Source organism: Mytilus galloprovincialis, chromosome 5 (assembly GCF_965363235.1).
Source record: "Mytilus galloprovincialis chromosome 5, xbMytGall1.hap1.1, whole genome shotgun sequence".
Classification (NCBI taxonomy): domain Eukaryota; kingdom Metazoa; phylum Mollusca; class Bivalvia; order Mytilida; family Mytilidae; genus Mytilus; species Mytilus galloprovincialis.
Genome location: NC_134842.1, coordinates 38,996,121 through 39,019,042, shown reverse-complemented (window position 1 = coordinate 39,019,042; position 22,922 = coordinate 38,996,121). Strand labels below are relative to the sequence as shown.

Sequence of the window (22,922 nt, the reverse complement as noted above, 5' to 3'; positions counted from 1 at the left end):
GCGTCAACAAGCGACAAGAAGCGACAACAAGAATTATTTTAGCGACAACAAGCGACAAGAAACTATTTAGCGACTAGAAAACATTTTTTTAAATTAATTTAATGACTAAAAATAATTAAAAAAAATAAAAAAAAAATAAAAAAATATATGGACCCCAAGGTAGAACCACGTCCTCGTCGTGGGGTCTGGAAACACGCTTAAATAATAAAGCTGGCAAAGTGTGGCTGAGAGTTTTATAAATAAAGCATCGAATTGACATAACAAGAGTACACTTAGAGCATAGTATTAAGCAAATGAATCAAAATATTATATATTCCATTATGCCCGCTCCATATATATCTCCATTCGTTTATTCATACTTTGACTTTGATGAAAACAGATACATACATTATCTTATACATATTCTTCATATTTAAAAATAAAAAAACGAAGCTCAATCTCTTTCTTCTTCACAAATGTTAAATTTCTTCATCTACCAATATACTAATATAAACTTCACAATCTCTTTCTTCCTCACAAATGTTTCATTTCTTTGTCTATCTATATAATAAAACATTTTAATTAGACATATCTGCTCGTATATTTAAAAAAACTAATAAAAAAAAATGTTTTCTTGTCGCTAAATAGTCTTCTTGTCGCTAAAATAATTCTTGTTGTCGCTTCTTGTCGCTTGTTGACGCTTATTGTCGCTTCTTGACGCTTGTTGTCGCTAATTAGTGAGACCCTTTCAAAGGGATACAAAAATATATTTTGAATTTTGACAGGTGCGAGGAAATGAAAGTAGACGTCACTGTAATTATGCTGCAATTTATATACTTTTTGTATGTTTATGTCAGATTCCGACAGTGCACTACTACAAATTGTTAAAATTATTAATAACATATTCGATTAATGCAAAACTTAAGAGATTCGAATTTATTGGTTAAATTTTTATGAGACAGCAAACCAACAACACAAAAAAAACCCCACTCAAACAACCGAAAACTTGTTTCTTCAGGTTCAGATAATGGCATACCTTAAATAATTGAAAAGTGCCTTTACACAGTATTCGGTAAGTTTGTCCACACAATACACTTGATGATGTTTCTTTAGCCCCTTGATTATTAGATCACCATAAAAAATTGCATCATTTTTAATATGAGGCAGGCATTACCTGTAAATGGGGACGAAGTCTGTATTATTTTTTTTTAATTCAATCATGTTGATAAAAGAAACGGAAATATCGTAACGTTTTCAATATTGGTTCTGTTGTTAGGGATTTAGTTGTGACGTTATTTAAGTTATGACGTCATATTCAATGTAAACAAAGAAACGCTGTTATCAGGTAACGTTTTTTCATATCAAACAATTATTAAAAATGATTGGATGTTGAACTCCTTCCTATATTTGTTGATATGTTGATAAATATACATTTTATTCAAAGTCTCATGCAAACAAGACCGACCGGAAAACATTTGTGTGCAGATGCAGACCGGAAAAGGAAGTAGATCTGAAAAAAAAGTTAACGATTTTGAGTTCATTAGTAGAATGAAAAATTCGGGAAATTTTCCCGAAATTTTTGATTTTTTTTTTATTGATTTTTCTACCGTAATTGGGGACTTCGTCCCCATAATATGAGGCAGGCATTACCTGTGAAAAATGATGAAGTCTGTATGATTTTTTTTTTAATCCAAACACATCTTAATTTCAAAACAGAAATACAGTAACATTTTCGATTTTGGTTCTGTTGTTAGGGATTTTAGTTGTGACGTTCTTTAAGTTATGACGTCATATGCAATGTAAACAAAGAAACACTATCATCAGGTAACGTTTTTTCATATCAAGGCATTATTAAAAATGAAATTGGTATTGCGTTCCTTCCTATTTATTACTAGACTGATTAATGCATCTTTTACTCAAAGTTTCATGCAAACGAGACCGGAAAAGTAAGTACATTGTAGATTTCTGGGCAAATGCAGGAATTCAAAACACGACATAAAAAAGTTTGAACGATTTTGAGTTCATTAGTACAATGAAAATATCAGGAAAATTTTCCCGATTTTTTTATTTTTTTTGATTTTTCTACTGTTATTGTGGACTACGTTTATGAACTGGTTACAACTTTGCAGACCATGCATAGACAAGTTCTCAACATTTAAGTTAACTGCAAAAATTCCAATGGTCAAACATCACACAAATGCATCAATTTATTGCTGACTTCATCATGTCTACCCATAATTAAGAATATTAACGAAAGATAGATTGTACATGACTATATTTTTTTTATACATCTTTTGATTGAAAAACTCTATGTTCCTTTCCTGATGGCTAGTCAAACATTTAAAGGAATTACATATCATTACATGTACCATCAATCAAGAAATTGATATCTGAAATCTGTTTTTCACAATAATAACTACCATGACTACAGCTGACAGAGAATAGTGATCGTAAAGTGAAAATACCCATTCCACACTCATTAACATGTTAACAGACAGTTGTTTAGATTGATCCCCTTAAATAAATGTATATCTTACCATATGCATTGTTTCAATTTATTGATTTAAAAGAGGGGAGAAAGATACCAGAGGGACAGTCAAACTCAAAGATTACAACGCCATGGCTAAAAAATTAAAAAAAAAAACAGACAAATAATAGTACACAAGACACAACATAGAAAACTAAAGACTAAGCAACACAAACCCCACCAAAAACTGGGAAAGGTAAGCAGATCCTGCTCCACATGTGGCACCCGTCATGTTGCTCATGTTATTTCAAACCCAGTATATAGTCTCACATTTGTGGTGAAAAGGGTAGTGTCATAACGGTCAACCAACTCCTGAGGACGTCTGTAAAATTCATGAAAGGATGATTTCAACTTCACTTTAAGTTGCTTAAATTTGCTGAATTTATATATATTTTTAATGAGAATAAACAAATTTCATCAGCAAAATAGTTTTCCCCAACATACTAAATGAATGTTTATTGTCAACAGATCATTTCTTTTATCATTTATCATGTTTATGAAACAAAATAATTCTTAGATAGTCATGACACTGCTAGATACTTAATTTGTAGTTTCTAAATTGAAAAATAAAATTATTTTAAATGACATTTAAGACATAAATTAAGATGATTCCAAGAATGATATTTAATGCTTTTAAAAATACAATATAGCATGTAAAGTGATTATGATTGTAAGTTGATAAAGTTTTGAACATTTTCATATCAGTTAAAATATCTTTTTTTTCCAGGTTTAAAATTAATATGTAACTTCATGTCTCACAGAAGGAATATGACTGAAAATAATTCCAATCAGGCTACAATGGGCTCCAATAGTAATCAGAATTGGATGAGGTTAAATCTGCCCATCAATAACACTGGAGCAATATCAAATCAGGTCGGAAATGCTGTTTCTGGCATAATGCCAACAATAATGGGACATAATCCACATAGAATAGTTGTATCTAGATCATCTTCGGTTGATGCCAATCAGCCACAACAGGCCCCTGTTACGCAAACTAGTACTGACAATGTTAATAATGACTTTGTACTGGATTTAAACAGACTTCAGCATAATCCGGACCATGCACATTCACATGACTTTTTACACCAAGGACTACAGATTGATCCTGAGAGCCTTCAGGATTTTGGATCTGATGAAAATATGAATGAGAATCATGAACATTCCCATGAGAGACGGACTCCTCCGCTGACTCACCTGTTGTCTAACTCTATAATCTTTATTGTTATAGTATTGTTTAAGTTACTTTCTGATCATATTTTGGGTAAGTGATCAATTATCATGATTATTCTTAATGAAGAATAGAAAGGGTATGGCATAAACAAATTTTGGGTAAGTGTAGGATAAGATATCAACAGCAACAAGTCAATAAGGCCACATTTAAAAGAATGTCTGTTTCCCCTCCCCCGGGTCTGCCCTTTGTAAACAGACCAGGAAGGCAGGTTCTTTTTTTTCTTTTTTTTTTTTTTAACTGGATGTGATTGTCATAGCATGGTCACATGAATGGTTTGACTTGTCCAGTCCAGGCCACTTATCAGTTGTTTGTGCTCAATTTGAGTGTATTTATTTAGATTATCAATCCTTCTGCTTTCAAGCACTTTCCAAAAATGGAAACAAATTATTTTCAGGAAAAAAATAATTTCGATTTTTTTGTGGAAAATAATTTTTTGACCCGGGGGCTTATTTTTGACCCGGGTGGGGGGAGGGGAAACAAACATATTTTTAATTTTGGCCTAAGGAATAATATTTTAAAAGTTTACAAACAAAATGTAAAGTTTAGGATCCAACAAATTAGTTATATAATTAGTAACTAACATATGTAACATGACAAACAATTTTTTTGTTTTGAATTTTTATTAAAAAAAAAATATTTTCTATGAATTTGATTAATGAAAACTAAAACTATGCTTTTATTAATGCCATAAATATAAAGCAAGATACAGCAATAATAATAAGAACTCAAATGTTTCTGTTTTGCTAGTAAAGTTCTACTGCAACACGTACAGCTATCACATTATTATGTTGCATTATTCATCATGTTCATTGTTATTCTCAGTTATCAAAGCTTTGAGTAGATCCAAAAACATAACTTGCTTAAGATTTGAATTTATAGCATGAGCATATCAGTTTGGGTTTCAGATGATAGTTTATTTGGTTTTCATGCCCCACCTACGATAGTAAGATAGTAATGGGGCATTATGTTTTCATAAAACTTTGCTCAGTGCTCGGAGCACAAAAATCATGCGAGAAACATGAAATCCAGCATTTTGATTGGTTGATTTTGGAGTATGAGTACAAAAAACAGACTCGAAAGTTTTATGACCACAAGGCCAGGTCTGTGGGTCCGTCCCGCTTCAGGTTAAAGTTTTTGGTCAAGGTAGTTTTTGATGAAGTTGAAGTCCAATCAACTTGCAAGGTAGTACACATGTTCCTTATGACAATGTATGATATGATCTTTCTTATTTTAATGCCAAATTAAGAGTTTTTAACCCATTTTCACGGTCCAATGAACATAGAAAATGATATTGCGAGTGGGGCATCCATGTACTTGAGACACATTCTTGTTTTCAACTCAGTTTATAATAATAAGGTATTTGATTACACTTTAAATATTTTCCAGGTGTAGTTGTGTTTCTATGTATGGGTGTAACATTTATTTATGCAAATAACAAACTTCAAGGCTTAGTTCATCAAACTTCACTTAGGGTAAGTAAAACATCTAATTGTAGACTAATAATTCTGTGTCATTCCAGTGAAAATAATTTATGTTATTCAAAGAAAAATGTGGAAAGGGAATAATATAAGTTGCAAAACTTGTTTCCCAATCCACTTTAAATAAATATGTTTAAAGTAAATTTGACAGTATGGAGGCAAAAAGGCACATTTAATATTTTAGAGATATTCCATTCTAAAAATTTCTTTTTTTATACATAGCAAATGTCTGAAGATACAGCCATATCTGTTTGTACAATGTATTTGAGATGAGCAAAATCTCCTCTGATATTTGCTGTTGAAACATGCTCTTTAATTGATGAACTTTCTTTTTCAGGATGTGAATCACTTTCGGTATATATTCTCTTTCCTACAATTAGCTGGATTGATGGCAGCCAATATGGCTACTGTGTATTACGTCTTCAGAGACCAAGAGTTATGGAAATTGTAAGCGTAAAATATATATAGCATACTTTTTATGTTAGAAAGAAAAAGAGGTTGCAAGTGTTGTTTATGGTATATGGAGGTGTATGATATTCTTCTCCATATAATTTGAATTTGATTCATGATATGGTATATGAAAAAAATAAAGGAGATGAAGTGTACACTTCAATCAGACAGCAACCCAATAACAAAAAAAAAGAACATTTAGAGGTCAAAATACTGTCCTCAACAATATACATGATATACAAATACAAACATTTATTTTAAACCACTATGTGTTTTGTGAATTTTAAGATAATAAATAATTAGAATCTTATTTATAGTTCAGTAACTAGAATACAAGAAATTTTGCAACTAGATGTTGTGGAACAGTTGTGACTTACATTTTGATAATATGCATTTAAAATTGAGAATGGAAATGGGGAATGTGTCAAAGAGACAACAACCCGACCAAATAAAAAACAACAGCAGAGGGTCACCAACAGGTCTTCAATGTAGCGAGAAATTCCCGCACCCGGAGGCGTCCTTCAGCTGGCCCCTAAACAAATATATACTAGTCCAGTGATAATGAACGCCATACTAATTTCCAAATTGTACACAAGAAACTAAAATTAAAATAATACAAGACTAACAAAGGCCAGAGGCTGCCTTAATAGAAGATTCTTGAAATTAATTGAAAAATAATAGAATTTTATTTCTTTTTCAGATTGTTGTTCCAGATGCCTAATGGATGGACAGCTGATTTCTGGTTATTTTTGTGGATGATGGTTGTCACAGATTACATTTTAAAATATGCCACCATCATATTAAAATGTCTGATATCTGTTGTTCCATTCAGTAGTAAGAAAAGGGTATGCACTTTGGCTGTCTTGTACTGTAAAACAGAATAATTTATAATGACCCCAGTAGTCAGTAGAGGTACAAAAACCTCAAGTGTCAATATTATATTTGTGAAACAGTCAAGTTGTAAGGATAGATAAATTAAGAATGGAAATGAGTAATATGCAAAAGAGACAAAGAGCTGATTACAGCCAAAGGCCACCAATATGTCTTCAATACAGATAGAAAATCCTGCACATTGAGGTGGGCCTCATCTGCATGGCCCATAAATAAAAATGTGAAAAAGGATGTCATGTTAATCTCCAAAACATATAAATAAACTAAAATAAAAAAACATACAAGACTAACAGAGGCTCCTGACTTAGACAGATGCAAACATGCAGCGAGGTTAAACATGTTTTGTGAGATCTCAACCCTCCCCCTCTACCTCTGGCCAATGTAGAATAAAGAAACACACAGTAATATGCACAGTAAAACATTTTATATTGCTATCCTTCCTTAAATTTTACTGTTAATTTTAATTATTATTTTTTTTATTTCCAGGGAAAGTATTATATGTTCATAGAACATGTGATGCAGTTATACAGATTAGTTGTTACAGTGTTGCCATGGTTTCACTTCCTGTCAGATGATGTGTCTTTTATATTTGCTGCTGTTTTATTATTAGTTTATTTTATATTTAAGGTAAGAATTAGCACACATACATATGAGAAGATTTGGGATGAGTGCAAATGAGACAACTCTTCATCCAAGTCACATTTTGTAAAAGCAAACCATTATAGGTCAAACTACGATCTTCAGCAAGGAGCCTTGGCTTACACGGAACAGCCAGCTATAAAGAGCCCCAAAAATGACTAGTGTATAACCATTCAAACGAGAAAACCAACAGTGTAATATATATAATAAATGAGACACAAGAAACACTTATGAACCACATCAACAAATTAAATGACAAACACTGAACATCAGATTCCTGTCTAAGGACATACATACATGCATGTATGAACTATATTAATTCTTTTTGTAGTTTTTGTCGAGCCTGCAACTTTTGTTGCAGAAAGCTTGACATAGGGGTAGTGATCCGGCGACGGCGTTGGTGTTAGCTCACTTCTTAAAAACTTAATATTTTAGGAGGTGAAAGACCTTGATGCTTCATACTTTGTATGTGGATGCCTCATGTTACGAAGTTTCCGTCAGTCACATGTCCAATGTCCTGGACCTCCTTTTCATGGTTCAGTGAATACTTGAAAAAAATTTAAGATTTTTTGTAATGTTAAAGTCTCTCTTATACGAGCGCAAAAATTAAAAATATTTTGGTCGTGTATTGGTATGATGTTGGCGTCGTCGTCGTCCGAAGACATTTGGTTTTCGCACTCTAACTTAAGTATAAGTAAATAGAAATCTATGAAATTTAAACACAAGGTTTATAACCATAAAAGGAAGGTTGGGATTGATTTTGGGAGTTTTGGTCCCAACAGTTTAGGAATTAGGGGCCAAAAAGGGCCCAAATAAGCTTTTTTTTGGTTTTCGCACAATAACTTTAGTATAAGTAAACAGAAATCTATGAAATCTTAACACAAGGTTTATGACCACAAAAGAAAGGTTGGGATTGATTTTGGGGGTTTTGGTCCCAACAGTTTAGGAATTAGGGGCCAAAAGGGTCCAAATTAAACTTAGTTTGATTTAAACAAAAATTGAATTCTTGGGGTTCTTTGATATGCTGAATCTTAACATGTACTTAGATTTTTGATTATGGGCCCAGTTTTCAAGTTGGTCCAAATCGGGGTCCAAAATTAAACTTTGTTTGATTTCATCAAAAATTGAATATATGGGGTTCTTCAATATGCTGAATCTAACCATGTATTTAGATTTTCAATATTTGGGCCTGGTTATCAAATTGGTCCACATTGAGGTCTAAAGGGTCTAAAATTGAACATTATTTGATTTCATCAAAAATTGAATTCTTGGGGTTCTATGATATGCTGAATCTAACCATGTATTTAGATTTTGGATATTGGACCATAATAGGTAAATGTCCAATTTAAAAATTTTAAGTTTTTAAGTTTAAGTTCTTAGACCACATTCATTCTGTGTTAGAAACCTATGTTGTGTCAACTATTTAATCACAATCCAAATTCAGAGCTGTATCAAGCCTAAATTTTGTGTCCATACTTGCCCCAGGGTTCGACTGCTGCGGTCGTATAAAGCTGCATCCTGCGGAGCATCTGGTTATAAGTAATAGGATAACTATATTTGTATATGTGCATAACTTGCAAGGTCCTCATGCCCGTCAGACAGTTTTCACTTGACCTCGACCTCATTTCATGGATCAGTGAACAAGGTTAAGTTTTGGTGGTCAAGTCCTTAACTGAGATACTATAAGCAATAGGTCTAGTATATTCGGTGTATAGAAGCTCTGTAAGGTGTACATGTCCAACTGGCAGGTGTCATCTGACCTTGACCTCATTTTCATGGTTCAGTGGTCATAGTTAGTTTTTGTGTTTTGGTCTGTTTTTCTTATACTGTATGCAATAGGTCAACTATATTTGGTGTATGGAAATATTTTATGATCTACATGTAGCATATTAATCTATTGCAATAAAAAATCATAATATCTAATAAAATTTGTAGATTTAGCTAACAAAGTCCTTATATTTGTATAAAGTAACATTCGTTTATAGTGGAAAATTGTTTTAACATTGAATAAGCTACAATTAAAAATTGCTTGCTGGTCCCTCTCTGTGATTACCATTATATTACGCTGGTTCATTTCCCAATCAATCTGTCACCAAGGGAAGATAAATAAATAGATTTTCGTTCATAGTCTTTTTCAAAAATGATGAACGGTTCTTTATATTGGTATGTAATCATTTTAAACGTTTCAAATTTATGAAATTATATTCGTACATCAATGTTTTTGATACACCAATAACAAAAACTGAAATATATTGAATTGATACATTTTGTAATTATTCAAAATTATATCAGAAACCTAAACTTAATCATAAAATAATGAACCTGTTAAGGGGAGAGAATACTCGCATAACTTTTTCGAATTGGCACATAATACAACGAAATGTCACTCTTGCATACAAATGGCACATCAATATAATTAATTATCTGTGAAATCGTCCCCAACCTCCAATGATGATTCTAAATTATAAATATAACCAAAAGTTGTTAATCTATAGATAGTTAAGACTAATGAAAGCTAACCCAATGTAAAAATATTTCTTTGCAATTTTTTAAAACTTCCTCAGAAAAATACTCGAGCCACTTGACTTTCATAGCTCAAAATTAACGTTTTTACACAATATTTGAATAAAGTAGTTGAAGATTATTCGCTTCTCAAAGTGTAAGACGCAATAAAAATCGTATGCTTGCACCATCCTACCGAAATACGGATTTAATTAAGTCCTGAACATTTCGACATTTCTTCGTATATTTTGAACAAAACCGGTTTTAACCAAATCACAAGTACGTGTTAAGATCCGACTAAATACCTATTTTCCTATATGGTCAGGTAAAGTTGCTACTACATGTCAGTCACACAGGTTTTTTTTTTTTTTACCTTGACCCCATTCTCAAGGTTCATTGTGCTCTGTGTTAAGTTTTTGTGTTTTGGTCTGTTTTTCTTAAACTGTAAGCAATAGGTCAACTGTATTTGTTGTATGGAAGAATTGTTAGTTGTACATGCCTGCCTGCCATGGTTCCTCTGACCTTGACCTCATTTTCATGGTTCAAAGGTCAATGTTTTGTTTTCTTGGTTTATGTTAAGTTTATGTGACAGTTGTAATAAAGCTTTATATTTAGGACTATTAACATAATATCAATGATTAGTAAAGAAGGCGAGACAATTTAGTGTGTGCACTCTTGTTCACTTAACAACTGAAACTGAATACATTGTCTTTACATACATTTGTAAATTTTATCATGCTACTGCAGTAAATGTTTGAAATTTAACATTTGGATTTACATTCAAATACACCCGCAATTTGACAAAAAGAATTCCGTAGGAAATAAAATAGTATATGAGAAAAATGAATACTGAAGAAGTTTTATTTCATTTTAGCTGAATAATACAATGGTAAAAATCCAAGATGTGTACAATGCTGTTGGTAGACTCAGAACAGATATTGTAAGTAGTTTATTTTTTTACAATATACAAGAAAGGACTTTTCCAGAAAATACTATGCACCCCCTCCCCCAAAGGTAAGCAAACTTTTTATGCCCCACCTACGATAGTAGAGGGGCATTATGTTTTCTGGTCTGTGCGTCCGTTCGTTCGTCCGTCTGTCCCGCTTCAGGTTAAAGTTTTTGGTCAAGGTAGTTTTTGATGAAGTTGAAGTCCAATCAACTTTAAACTTAGTACACATGCTCCGTATGATATGATCTTTCTAATTTAATTGCCAAATTAGACTTTTGACCCAAATTTCACGGTCCACTGAACATAGAAAATGATAGTGCGAGTGGGGCATCCGTGTACTGTGGACACATTCTTGTTAAAACTTTATGTGAGTGATTATATTGAAATACCAAAATGAAAATCCCAAGGGAGTTTTGTTCTAATTTTTGTTTTATTTCTGGGGGTGTTTGGGGTTATTAATAAAAAGTGCCATCTCTTGGGGGGGGGGGGGACATACTATTTTCTGGAACAGCCCTAGAAGGATTTCTTAAATGTTAAATGTGAATTTATAGTAAGCATTTCTTTCTAAAATGATATAGATTTAGAATGTGAATTTATACTTATCATTTTTTTCTCTAAAAAGATATTTTGACTGACAATGATTGTTTGTGCTTTGATTATATTCTTGTAATTTTTAAGAATATGAATTGAACACAAAATGTTTGTATTTTAGTCCTATGGAACCCGACCTAGCCAAAGTGATATAACATCCAGGGAAGAAAGTTGTCCCATTTGCCAAGATGATTATAAAGATCCAGTGATGTTGGCTTGTAAAGTAGGTATTTCCCCTTTATAATCAGTTAAATTTGTGGTTTGGCTGGCAGAGTGGCACATGGGGTAGATCACATTATACCTTGATTGCTGGCAGAGTGGCACATGGGGTAGATCACATTATACCTTGATTGCTGGCAGAGTGGCACATGGGGTAGATCACATTATACCTTGATTGCTGGCAGAGTGGCACATGGGGTAGATCACATTATACCTTGATTGCTGGCAGAGTGGCACATGGGGTAGATCACATTATACCTTGATTGCTGGCAGAGTGGCACATGGGGTAGATCACATTATACCTTGATTGCTGGCAGAGTGGCACATGGGGTAGATCACATTATACCTTGATTGCTGGCAGAGTGGCACATGGGGTAGATCACATTATACCTTGATTGCTGGCAGAGTGGCATATGGGGTAGATCACATTATACCTTGATTGCTGGCAGAGTGGCATATGGGGTAGATCATATTATACCTTGATTGCTGGCAGAGTGGCATATGGGGTAGATCATATTATACCTTGATTGCTGACAGAGTGGCACATGGGGTAGATCACATTATACCTTGATTGCTGGCAGAGTGGCACATGGGGTAGATCACATTATACCTTGATTGCTGGAAGAGTGGCACATGGGGTAGATCACATTATACCTTGATTGCTGGCAGAGTGGCACATGGGGTAGATCACATTATACCTTGATTGCTGGCAGAGTGGCACATGGGGTAGATCACATTATACCTTGATTGCTGGAAGAGTGGCACATGGGGTAGATCACATTATACCTTGATTGCTGGCAGAGTGGCACATGGGGTAGATCACATTATACCTTGATTGCTGGCAGAGTGGCATATGGGGTAGATCACATTATACCTTGATTGCTGGCAGAGTGGCACATGGGGTAGATCACATTATACCTTGATTGCTGGCAGAGTGGCACATGGGGTAGATCACATTATACCTTGATTGCTGGCAGAGTGGCACATGGGGTAGATCACATTATACCTTGATTGCTGGCAGAGTGGCACATGGGGTAGATCACATTATACCTTGATTGCTGGCAGATTGGCACATGGGGTAGATCACATTATACCTTGATTGCTGGCAGAGTGGCATATGGGGTAGATCACATTATACCTTGATTGCTGGCAGAGTGGCACATGGGGTAGATCACATTATACCTTGATTGCTGGCAGAGTGGCACATGGGGTAGATCACATTATACCTTGATTGCTGACAGAGTGGCACATGGGGTAGATCACATTATACCTTGATTGCTGGCAGAGTGGCACATGGGGTAGATCACATTATACCTTGATTGCTGGCAGAGTGGCACATGGGGTAGATCACATTATACCTTGATTGCTGGCAGAGTGGCACATGGGGTAGATCACATTATACCTTGATTGCTGGCAGAGTGGCACATGGGGTAGATCACATTATACCTTGATTGCTGGCAGAGTGGCACATGGGGTAGATCACATTATACCTTGATTGCTGGCAGAGTGGCACATGGGGTAGATCACATTATACCTTGATTGCTGGCAGAGTGGCATATGGGGTAGATCACATTATACCTTGATTGCTGACAGAGTGGCACATGGGGTAGATCACATTATACCTTGATTGCTGGCAGAGTGGCACATGGGGTAGATCACATTATACCTTGATTGCTGGCAGAGTGGCACATGGGGTAGATCACATGATACCTTGATTGCTGGCAGAGTGGCACATGGGGTAGATCACATTATACCTTGCTTGCTGGCAGAGTGGCACATGGGGTAGATCACATGATACCTTGATTGCTGGCAGAGTGGCACATGGGGTAGATCACATTATACCTTGATTGCTGGCAGAGTGGCACATGGGGTAGATCACATTATACCTTGATTGCTGGCAGATTGGTTCAGATCATTGATTAGTATTTGACTGTATAGTGATACAAGAAGTTGATCAGCATTTGCCTGATTTACTGGCAGACCTGGTTAAACATAAATTAATATTCTACAATTGAGATACAATATTTTTCTAATTTTTTGTGCTATTTTCACATTTCTTGTGCTATTTTCACATTTCTTGAACGCTGTGAGAAAAATATTTCTCATCACTAGTGAAGTATCTGTTCTCAGCTAATGATTGGTCAAAATTTGGTTATGACGTTAAATTTTCTTGATTTCTTCTGAATTTCCTATTGTGACTTCCTGAAAAAGGCGACAAAGCCTGATGACGTCACACATAGAGAACACAACTTTCTGCAAATCTTTGGAAAGGAAGGACAAAAATCATTAGAGTAACAGATTCCACAAGTTGAAAGTCAAATTTTTATATTTTGATATCATAATTGTATTTCAATGCCATAATTGATTTTTGACAAACAAAAATCTAAGATCAAGAGAACCAAATGTTGATTATAAAAACATTTGTTTGGGAAAGGATAAATCTGATCAAATCAAAACTTTATTTTTGGAATATGATACCAACTTTGATGTATTAATTGTTTATTAAAACTTTAATACATAGTGACAGACTTATAACATAAAAAATAGTTATTCACATATATGAGTTCATGTTTGTTTATTTTCTTATTTTCTTTTTGCAGCATATCTTTTGTGAGAGTTGTGTTACAGTCTGGTTTGATCGAGAAAAGACATGCCCGATGTGTAGGACTCAGATCCATGCGGAGAATCCAGAGTGGAAAGATGGATCAACTAGTGTCCACATTCAGTGGTATTGAAAGGTCCGAATAATAACATTAGAAATCAACAAAGTTGTAGATTAAAGACAAAAGAGATAGCTGATTATATCAGTAAAAGTTTTTTGGCATTGATGGATGGGGATTATTTACTGTGGATTCATATATTTTCATTAGTACCAATTTTCTTGGATTGAGGTAAACTTACACTTTCGTGGATATTTAATTTCATCGTATTGCCAAAATCTGCACCCGCAAAATCAACGATAATTGGTTTCAAACGAAAATAAATGAATCCACAGTATCAGAAAAAGTTTTTTGGCATTGATGGATGGGGAATATTTACTATGGATTCATTTATTTTCATCGGAACCAATTTTCTTGGATTGAAGAAAACTGACTTTTTCGTGGTTATTTGATTTCTTGGTATTGCCAAAGTCTATAACCTTGAGTACATTTGTAATTCGTTGAACACTAAATTTGATGGTTTATATCTGTACCATCAAAATCCACAAAAATTATTATCAAACGAATAATAGTGGGTCTCATTAGGGTCTAAGCGTGATGCGGGATTACAGATTTTTTGTAAGCGTGACATGTGAAAGTCAAATTATTGTGCCGTGAAAATGGGAAATGAAGTCTAGCGGGACACGAGAAATTACAAAAAAATGAGAATTGCTTACGTATATAATGTAAGCGGGATACGGGAATCTAACAAAACAGTAAGCGTGATCCAGGATCAGAACCCCCCAATGAGACCCCCATAATAAGGAATCCACAGTATGACTTTATTGTTAGTAGGGGTAGTGGACACATTTGTTTTTTAATTGTTTTCTGGGGTAAAATAATGTATTGCATATAATTGTTATTATAATTATTATATTATAATTAATATAGTGTCAAAAAAATTAAAGTGAGGCAAATATTTTGCTCTTTTATGAGAATTTGTATGTACTGGTATAAACATAAAAAGCCAATGATTTTGTTATAGGTAAAATTTTAAATAAAAGTAAATATGCATTTTACAAAAACCATACATGCATTACCTGTGTGTCACCTAACACATGATTTATTAGTTGTTTTAAGATCATGTTAAATAAATAATAGTTTTTTCATCTTTGCTCCTTTGTACAAAGTTAGAATGTTTATGACACTACTATAAATACCTATACACCATGTACACATACAGAAACAAGAAACTTAAATGTGGTATATAGTCCTGGATTTTATGGGCATGCATTGGTACTTTTAAATTTTGAATATTATGTTTTTGAAAGCTTATAAACATGAGGTATGTTACAACTGAGAAATGGTATTTTGAAATGTAAAATTGTTTGAGATGTTTTCCTTGATACTTTTACAGCACAACAAAAAGTCTTTTGTCATTTTGCAGCATCAATCTGTTATTTTAGGTTTGCAGTCCGCACTCCAATTTCATATAAACACATTTATTTTAAATCAGTACAGTTATGTCATAGTTGACTGTTTTTAATAATCATGTTATTGCTAAGTGGTGATATTCCTATTATTTCCTATATACTTTGTTTACCAAGTTTGATTATATTAATAAATTGTGTTTTTGTTTTTGAAATTATATTTTGTATATTATGAATTCTAATGTAGATATCAATTTCTTGTCCTTGGTCTGCTGATTCTTAAAAAAATTGCACACAGCAGATATCATCTAGAAAGTTAACCTACATTAAATTATGTGTTGCTTGTGCTAAAAGCATACATATAATTAAGAAAAAGTCATGTATATTGTCTCTCCATATTTTTATATTTCATGCAATTCCAGCTGTTTCCTTCATGTATATCTGTTTATACTTGGACTATGATATTTAACTATATAAAATGAGATGTGAAATATAAGTCAATGAGACAGCAACTAAACAAAACAAAAATCAAATGTTAAATAGAGGTCAACTTACTGGCTTCAACCATAGCCTGGTGCCTAAAACATACATATAATTCGTAGAATGATCATAAATAAAACTATTAAACTTGTGATCCATTCAGAACACTTTGGGGGTGTTTGGATATACGCCTGAGGCGGCCTATAGTTACCCATAGGTACCTATGGGTAACCATAGGATGCCTCAGGCGTATATCCAAACACACCCTTTATTTACTGTGTCCATGGTAACCTGTTGTTTACATCCTAGTACTTTGGTGTTTGGTTTATCATAGACCAATTTCAAGTTCTTTTTATGAATGAGTTACGCTGGTTGACCCCAGGTGTAAATAACATCATTAAAAAATTGACTCTTACTGTGATGTTATAAAAAAAGCATTGTGACATTAACAAATGTATTAGAAATTGCACAAATGTGATAGTCGTCTATTGGGAATTATACCACAGCTTGATATTCTATTTGACCTTTGGTACTGATTGTGTGCCCCTGTCAGCTGATATGTTTTTATACTTATATGAAGCAGCAATCTTATTAGAATACAAATCCTCTGTTCATGCTACGTTTAAAAGGATCTGACAATGCTCTGATTGACTTTCTGTGTTATTGACCTTTCCAGATCCTCTCTGGCCAGTTGTGTCGTAATGATATACACTTCTAAATATTATATGTAGGAATTTCATTGGCTGATGTAAAAATGACCAGAACAGACAATAGAATGGAGTGTTGTCAGATCCTTGTAACCAAAGCATGGACACTGAACTGTATTTTAATCAGATTGATGAAGCAGAACTTTTACACAAACCTTTTATAAGACCAGAAGAAATATTGTTTTAAAACACCTAAATATAAATTTCAGTTAGATTTGTGTGGGCGTTAATAATCCCTCATATCAATGAGTAATGAAATAAGATATATACCAATTAACTTGAAAATAAAGGATACAATAGAGACACGATAGTCTGCAGAGCTTTTTTTCTAAATTGATGCTGGGCTGATGGAAGAACGAAAATTGGGGAATATGGCAAATATAAAAAAAGATGTGGTATGATTTCAAATGAGACAACTCTTCTCAAGAGACCAAATGACACATAAATTATGACATATAGGTCACTGTATGGCCTTCAACAATGAGCAAAGCCCATATGCTGATTAAAAGTTTTTCTATTGAAAAAAATGTTTATTTAAATTTTGTAATGTTCCTGGCCTTGCGACTTAATATTGTACATCAGCTTGGAGTTATATGACAAACATTGCATGCACAGCAGGAGATTTTATGCTGTCAATGCATGTTGTTAAGTTCATGCAATTCCAGTTTTTTTCTTCCCATATATCTCTGTTTATACTGGGACATATGTCAATGAGACAGCAACCTAACAGCACAAAAAAAAACAAGTAACAGAGGTCAACATAATGTTTATCAATAGACTGGTACCTATACAAATATCAAACTATAAATCTAACAAATTCTGGAATAGCAGTAAATATATTAACATTGGTCTGTCTTCAAAACCAAGTTTCTTAAAATTTATTGGCAAAAAAAAATCATTACGATATAACAAAAGAAATCCAGAACATTTGTCTTGACGTATGCCACAGAATGCACGATAGGAATGGTAATCAAGCAATGGGATAAACGGTTTCTATAAAGCTATGTACTCCATAAGGCTGAAGACCTGCATAATACAGATGCCACTTGTTTTAAAGCTTTCCTCTGGTAGTCCTTGATCTCATTAACATGATATGGTTCATCAACGACTTAAAAAATATAATTTTTATATTGAATTTTTTCTGTTATTAGTAGTAGGACTTTATTTCGTATTGATTTATTGCAGGCATACTTATCCACTTAGCAAGGTTCATTTGTTTTGTGATAAAGTTCGTTTCTCAGATACTTTAAGCAATATGACAATTATATTTGGTGCATAGAATGATAGTGAGGTGCACATGCTGTCTGTCTTTGTTCATCTTTCCTTGACCTAATTTTCATGTTTCATTTGTCAACGTTAAGTTTCGTGATAAGGTTTGTTTCTCAAATACTATACACAACATGTTAACTTTATTTGGTGTAAATATAATTGTAAGGAGTACATGTCCGTCTGGTAGGGTTCATTTGACCTCGACATCAATTCCTGGTTGATTGGTAAAAGTTTAGGTTTCATGATGCGGTCTGCTTCTCAGATATTTTCTTCAATTTAATGGATTATTGATTAAGTTAAGCTAGCCACAAAACTAGGTTCAACCCACCATTGTTTCTTAAAATGTCTTGTACCGAGTCAGGAATATGGCAGTTGTTATCTAATAGTTCTTTTCTATGTATGTGGCATTGTCGTTTGTTTTTTTGTTGCACTTTAGTGTTTCTGTTGTTTTCCTCTTATAGTTAATGTGTTTCCCACGGTTTTAGTTTGTAACCAGACTTTGTTTTCTCTCAATCAATTTATGACTTTTGAACAGCGGTATACTACTGTTGCCTTTATTTAAGCTGTTTGATACCTGTAGTAAGACCGTGATCTTGACTTTCATTATAACTCCAATCATGATTAGTAAAGCAAGTGAGCTATCCATGGTATACAATCTTGTTAAAAGAATGGGAGTTTTAAGTTTTATACGATGAAAAAAGCATAATCTTCAGATCTTCACTCCCTATGAAACCTCCTTTCCTCAGTGGACTTATAAAGGGTATATAATATAAAATACAAAAAACACTCAACTCTGTTTCATTTGAAATAATAGGCAACAGTAGTTCATCGATTTTCATATCGCATAAATCCATAATTTTGTAAGAACAAACAAAAATGATTGCTTTAAGATTTTTGCTGAGAATCAGCTACCATGATAAGCATGGATACGAACGTCAAGCTACAGACTTAAGTTTTCCTTTTAATTCACATAACATCTTTTTAAAGCATCTGTGAAGTGGTACAAACTTCCTGCAATTAGTCAGATCTGTGCAGGCTTTGATTCTCGTCGTCATCAGTTGTTCTCATGAATAAAGTAGTATATCAGGTATTTGATAAAAACGATTGAACCACGATCATTTTTTTTCAGTGGAATATTCAACTATTTATCTCTTTTCATTTTAAACTGAATTAACATTAGCTAGCTATAAAACCAGGTTCAATCCACCATTTTCTACATAGGAAAATGCCTGTACCGAGCCACGACAGTTGTTATCCATTCGTTTGATGTGTTTGAGCTTTTGATTTTGCCATTTTATTAGGGACTTTCCTTTTCGAATTTACCTCGGAGTTCAGCATTTTTGATATTTTACTTTTTAGTACGAAAACCAAACCAAGGAAACGTCTTGTAATTTCTAATAAGACAAACGTATCACTAGAGATAGAAGAATGGGGATGTAAACAACTTCGGGTCACCGTACGACCATCAACAATGGACAAACTCATACCGTAAAACAATAATGACAGTCAACAACCGACGGCAGCCACTGGATAACAGCCTGCTGACTTGGGACATTTAATTAAATGAACTAAATAAATGGAAATATACAAAATTTGGGAAAAGTCTTAAAGCAGCTCCATAATGGAAGGTGCACAAGCTAATATGTTTGTAAACTCTCTGTTAAGTTTGAAAGATCTCAAAAGAAAAGTTAAAACAAAACCAGTTGCCAGCTTTTGAAAAATGTTGCTGAAAAATCATTGGATGTTTGAAAGAAAAATAACACTTACGTTCCACAATAGCAGGTGTACAATTTCAATATAATGTGTCCAATCATGTTGTGAAGTTTAAAAGATCTGAATTGAAAGATGTAGTAGTTGATAACACAAAATTGGTACTGATTTTATAAATATTGATGAAATAATGACCAAAGACATATAAAACAATTATGTATTATATGTGTCGGAAATGTTTGAAACCTAGGGAAATGAGAACACATTCCTCAAACAATTCCATAATTAAAATTTTACCCATTGTGTCTGTTTGTATTGTACATAAATCGTTGTCAATATAACGGAATCTGATGCGACTGTCATACAAGTGAGAGGTTTAGCGCTTTAAAACCAGGTTCAATCCACCATTTTCTACATTTGAAAATGCCTGTACGAAGTCCGGACCATAGCAGTTGTTGTTCATTCGTTTGATGTGTTTTATCATTTGATTTTTCCATCTTATTAGGGACTTTCCGTTTTGAATTTCCCTTGGAGTTCAGTATTTTTGTGATTTTACCTTTTTTTTTATTTTTGCACAACTTCAATATGACACAGATCAAGAAATCAATAAGAGTTTGCACTATTATTATTTAGACATTTAATATACTATTTAATAAAACGATTTATCTTAAAATACAAACGAAGAAACATATGGTGTAAATCAATAATTATTTTAATTATTTAAAATCGATTGTGGGAAAACCTTGGTTTACTTTAGGAATGACTGTGAAATTATTTTCTGTCTTTGAAGAAATAACATCAAAAATGTGATGCACACTGAATAACACGTGTAGCGGGTTATTTTAAAATGTGCACCACATTTTTTATGTTATTTCGAATAGACAGGGAAAATATGAAAAGAGGGGTGAAAGATACCAGAAGAACAGTCAAACTCATAAATCGAAAATAAACTGACAACGCCATGGCGAAAAAGACAAACAGACAAATAATAGTACACAGAAACAACATTGAAAATTAAAGACTGAGCAACACGAAACCCACCAAAAACTTGGGGTGATTTCAGGTGCTCCGGAAGGGTAAGCAGATTCTGCTCCACATATAGCACCCGTCATGTTTCTCGTGTTATTACAAATCCAGTAAATAGTCTAATAGAAGGAGAATGTAGTTACGAAGTAAGAAACATATTCGATATCATCTGTGAAACGGGTTTTCTATAACGCTCAACCAACTCGTGAATGTTATTTTGTAGATGAAGAAGACTTATTTAAAAAAAAAAATTCAAAAGTTTTTGTTAAAGAACATGTACTGATATTTGATATAGTATATTGCTATTTGAAGTCGTTAGACATGATTTTTGTTCTTATTTTCTGAATTACTTTTATAATAGCCATTTTAGTGTATATTTAAGTTTCTGTATTAACTCAATTTTTACCCAATATACTTCTTTGTAAATAGATAGACAGTTAAAGAATTCTAGTGGAAAAACTCATAAAAAGAAAAGAATGAGATTAAAAATTCCTTTCGGAGAAATACAAATGAATAAAATTTAGAATGAAAATGGGGAATGTGTCAAAGCGACAACAACCCGACCATAGAGCAGACAACAGCTGAAGGCCACCAATGGGTCTTTAATGTAGCGAGAAACTCCCGCACCGGAGGCGTCCTTCAGCTGGCCCCTAAACAAATATTCATACTAGTTCAGTGATAATGGAAGTCATACTAAACTCTGAATTATACAAAAGAAACTAAAATTAAAAATCATACCAGACTAACAAAGGCCAGAGGCTCCTGACTTGGGACTGGCGCAAAATTGCGGCGGGCTTAAACATGTTTATTGAGATCTAAACCCTCCCTCTATACCTCTGGCCAATGTAGAAAAACAAACGCCAAGTCAGGAGCCTCTGGCCTTTGTTAGTCTTGTATTATTTTAATTTTAGTTTCTTGTGTACAATTTGGAAATTAGTATGGCTTTCATTATCACTGAACTAGTATATATATGTTTAGGGGCCAGCTGAAGGACGCCTCCGGGTGCGGGAATTTCTCGCTACATTGAAGACCTGTTGGTGACCTTCTGCTGTTGTTTTTTCTATGGTCGGGTTGTTGTCTCTTTGACACATTCCCCATTTCCATTCTCAATTTTAACAATACGTACAGCAAAACTCAGTTTAAGGAGAAGCCCGAGTCCGATGTCAGAATATGTAACAAAAGAAAATAAACAAAATGACAATGATACATAAATAACAACAGACTACTAGCAGTTACTGACATGCCAGCTCCAGACCTAAATTAAACTGATTGAAAGATTATGTCTTCATCATATGAATACCAGGCACAATCCCACCTGTTAGGGGTTTAGTATTATATAATCATGAAATATATGAGAAGAATATAACCCGTGTCATTCCAACAACTGGTTCTAGAATAAATATGTTTAATTTTGATGCAAAGACCCTACAATTGAACCAATATTAAAGCCAAAATATGCAATCTTTAATGATCTGACAACAGTACCGTAAATACTATAACAAGAATATCAATAGTATAAGCCCTTTAGCCATGTAGCTTCTCATCAATTCAGGTATTTATACACATTGACCGCCAAATTGTTGGTGTAAGGGGTTCCTGGTGAAGATAAAACCAGAAAAGCGCTTCAAACGGACTTTATTTATAATGTGTTTTTCAAACTATACAATGCAAATTAAAATTAATTGAAACAAAGTTGCAAAAATGCTACAAAAAGCAAGCAAAATATTATATTAAAATGGACACATTTCAATAAACGAAACGACACTTTTTACCTTCAAATATATTTATAAAAGAAAAAGATATCAAATATTTGATCAAAGGAACAAAAATTCAGATTTAATTTATAATTCTTTGCTTAGAAATAAAAATATCCTAATATCGGATCAAAGGAACAAAAATAACTTTCAGATTTAATTTATGATTCATTGATTAAAAATAAAAATATCCTAATATTGGATCAAAGGAACAAAAGTTACATTCAGATATAATTTATAATTCATTGCATAAACATCAAAATATATCAAAATATATCAAATATTGGAACGTGTGATATGCAATACAGGTAAACAGATTGTATTTCTTTTAAAGCTGTCTAAATATGCACAAATACAAATAAAGTAGAATATCAAAAATGAAAATGAAAATACAGATGAAGATAAAACTGTATCCTTTAGGTACAAAAATACAAATTATGTGTTAAAAACT

At 33.3% G+C, this 22,922-nt stretch overlaps 1 protein-coding gene across 3 annotated transcripts; it reads left to right on the top strand.

The window, feature by feature from the left end:
* The first annotated feature begins 725 nt into the window (after positions 1-725).
* LOC143075789 (RING finger and transmembrane domain-containing protein 2-like) lies at positions 726-15,740 on the top strand. Of its 3 annotated transcripts, none has more exons than XM_076251350.1 (9): positions 726-821; positions 3,234-3,767; positions 5,124-5,209; positions 5,553-5,662; positions 6,366-6,510; positions 7,043-7,183; positions 10,572-10,637; positions 11,359-11,460; positions 14,057-15,740. In XM_076251350.1, exons 2-9 carry the CDS (start codon positions 3,257-3,259, stop codon positions 14,189-14,191), a joined length of 1,296 nt encoding a protein of 431 aa, XP_076107465.1. In that variant the 5' UTR covers positions 726-821; positions 3,234-3,256; the 3' UTR covers positions 14,192-15,740. The 3 variants fall into 3 exon arrangements, with proteins under 3 accessions (XP_076107465.1, XP_076107464.1, XP_076107466.1); XM_076251349.1 differs by having other exon boundaries at positions 733-792; XM_076251351.1 differs by lacking the exon at positions 726-821 and adding an exon at positions 902-1,051.
* The last annotated feature ends 7,182 nt before the right edge of the window (positions 15,741-22,922 follow it).

Excerpts from the sequence above, each read along its gene's own strand:
- LOC143075789 (XM_076251350.1), top strand. The coding sequence starts at position 3,257 with ATGTCTCACAGAAGGAATATGACTGAAAATAATTCCAATCAGGCTACA. Across the intron at positions 6,511-7,042 it reads CATTCAGTAGTAAGAAAAGG|GGAAAGTATTATATGTTCAT; the intron begins GTATGCACTTTG and ends TTTTATTTCCAG. Across the intron at positions 10,638-11,358 it reads GTAGACTCAGAACAGATATT|TCCTATGGAACCCGACCTAG; the intron begins GTAAGTAGTTTA and ends TTTGTATTTTAG.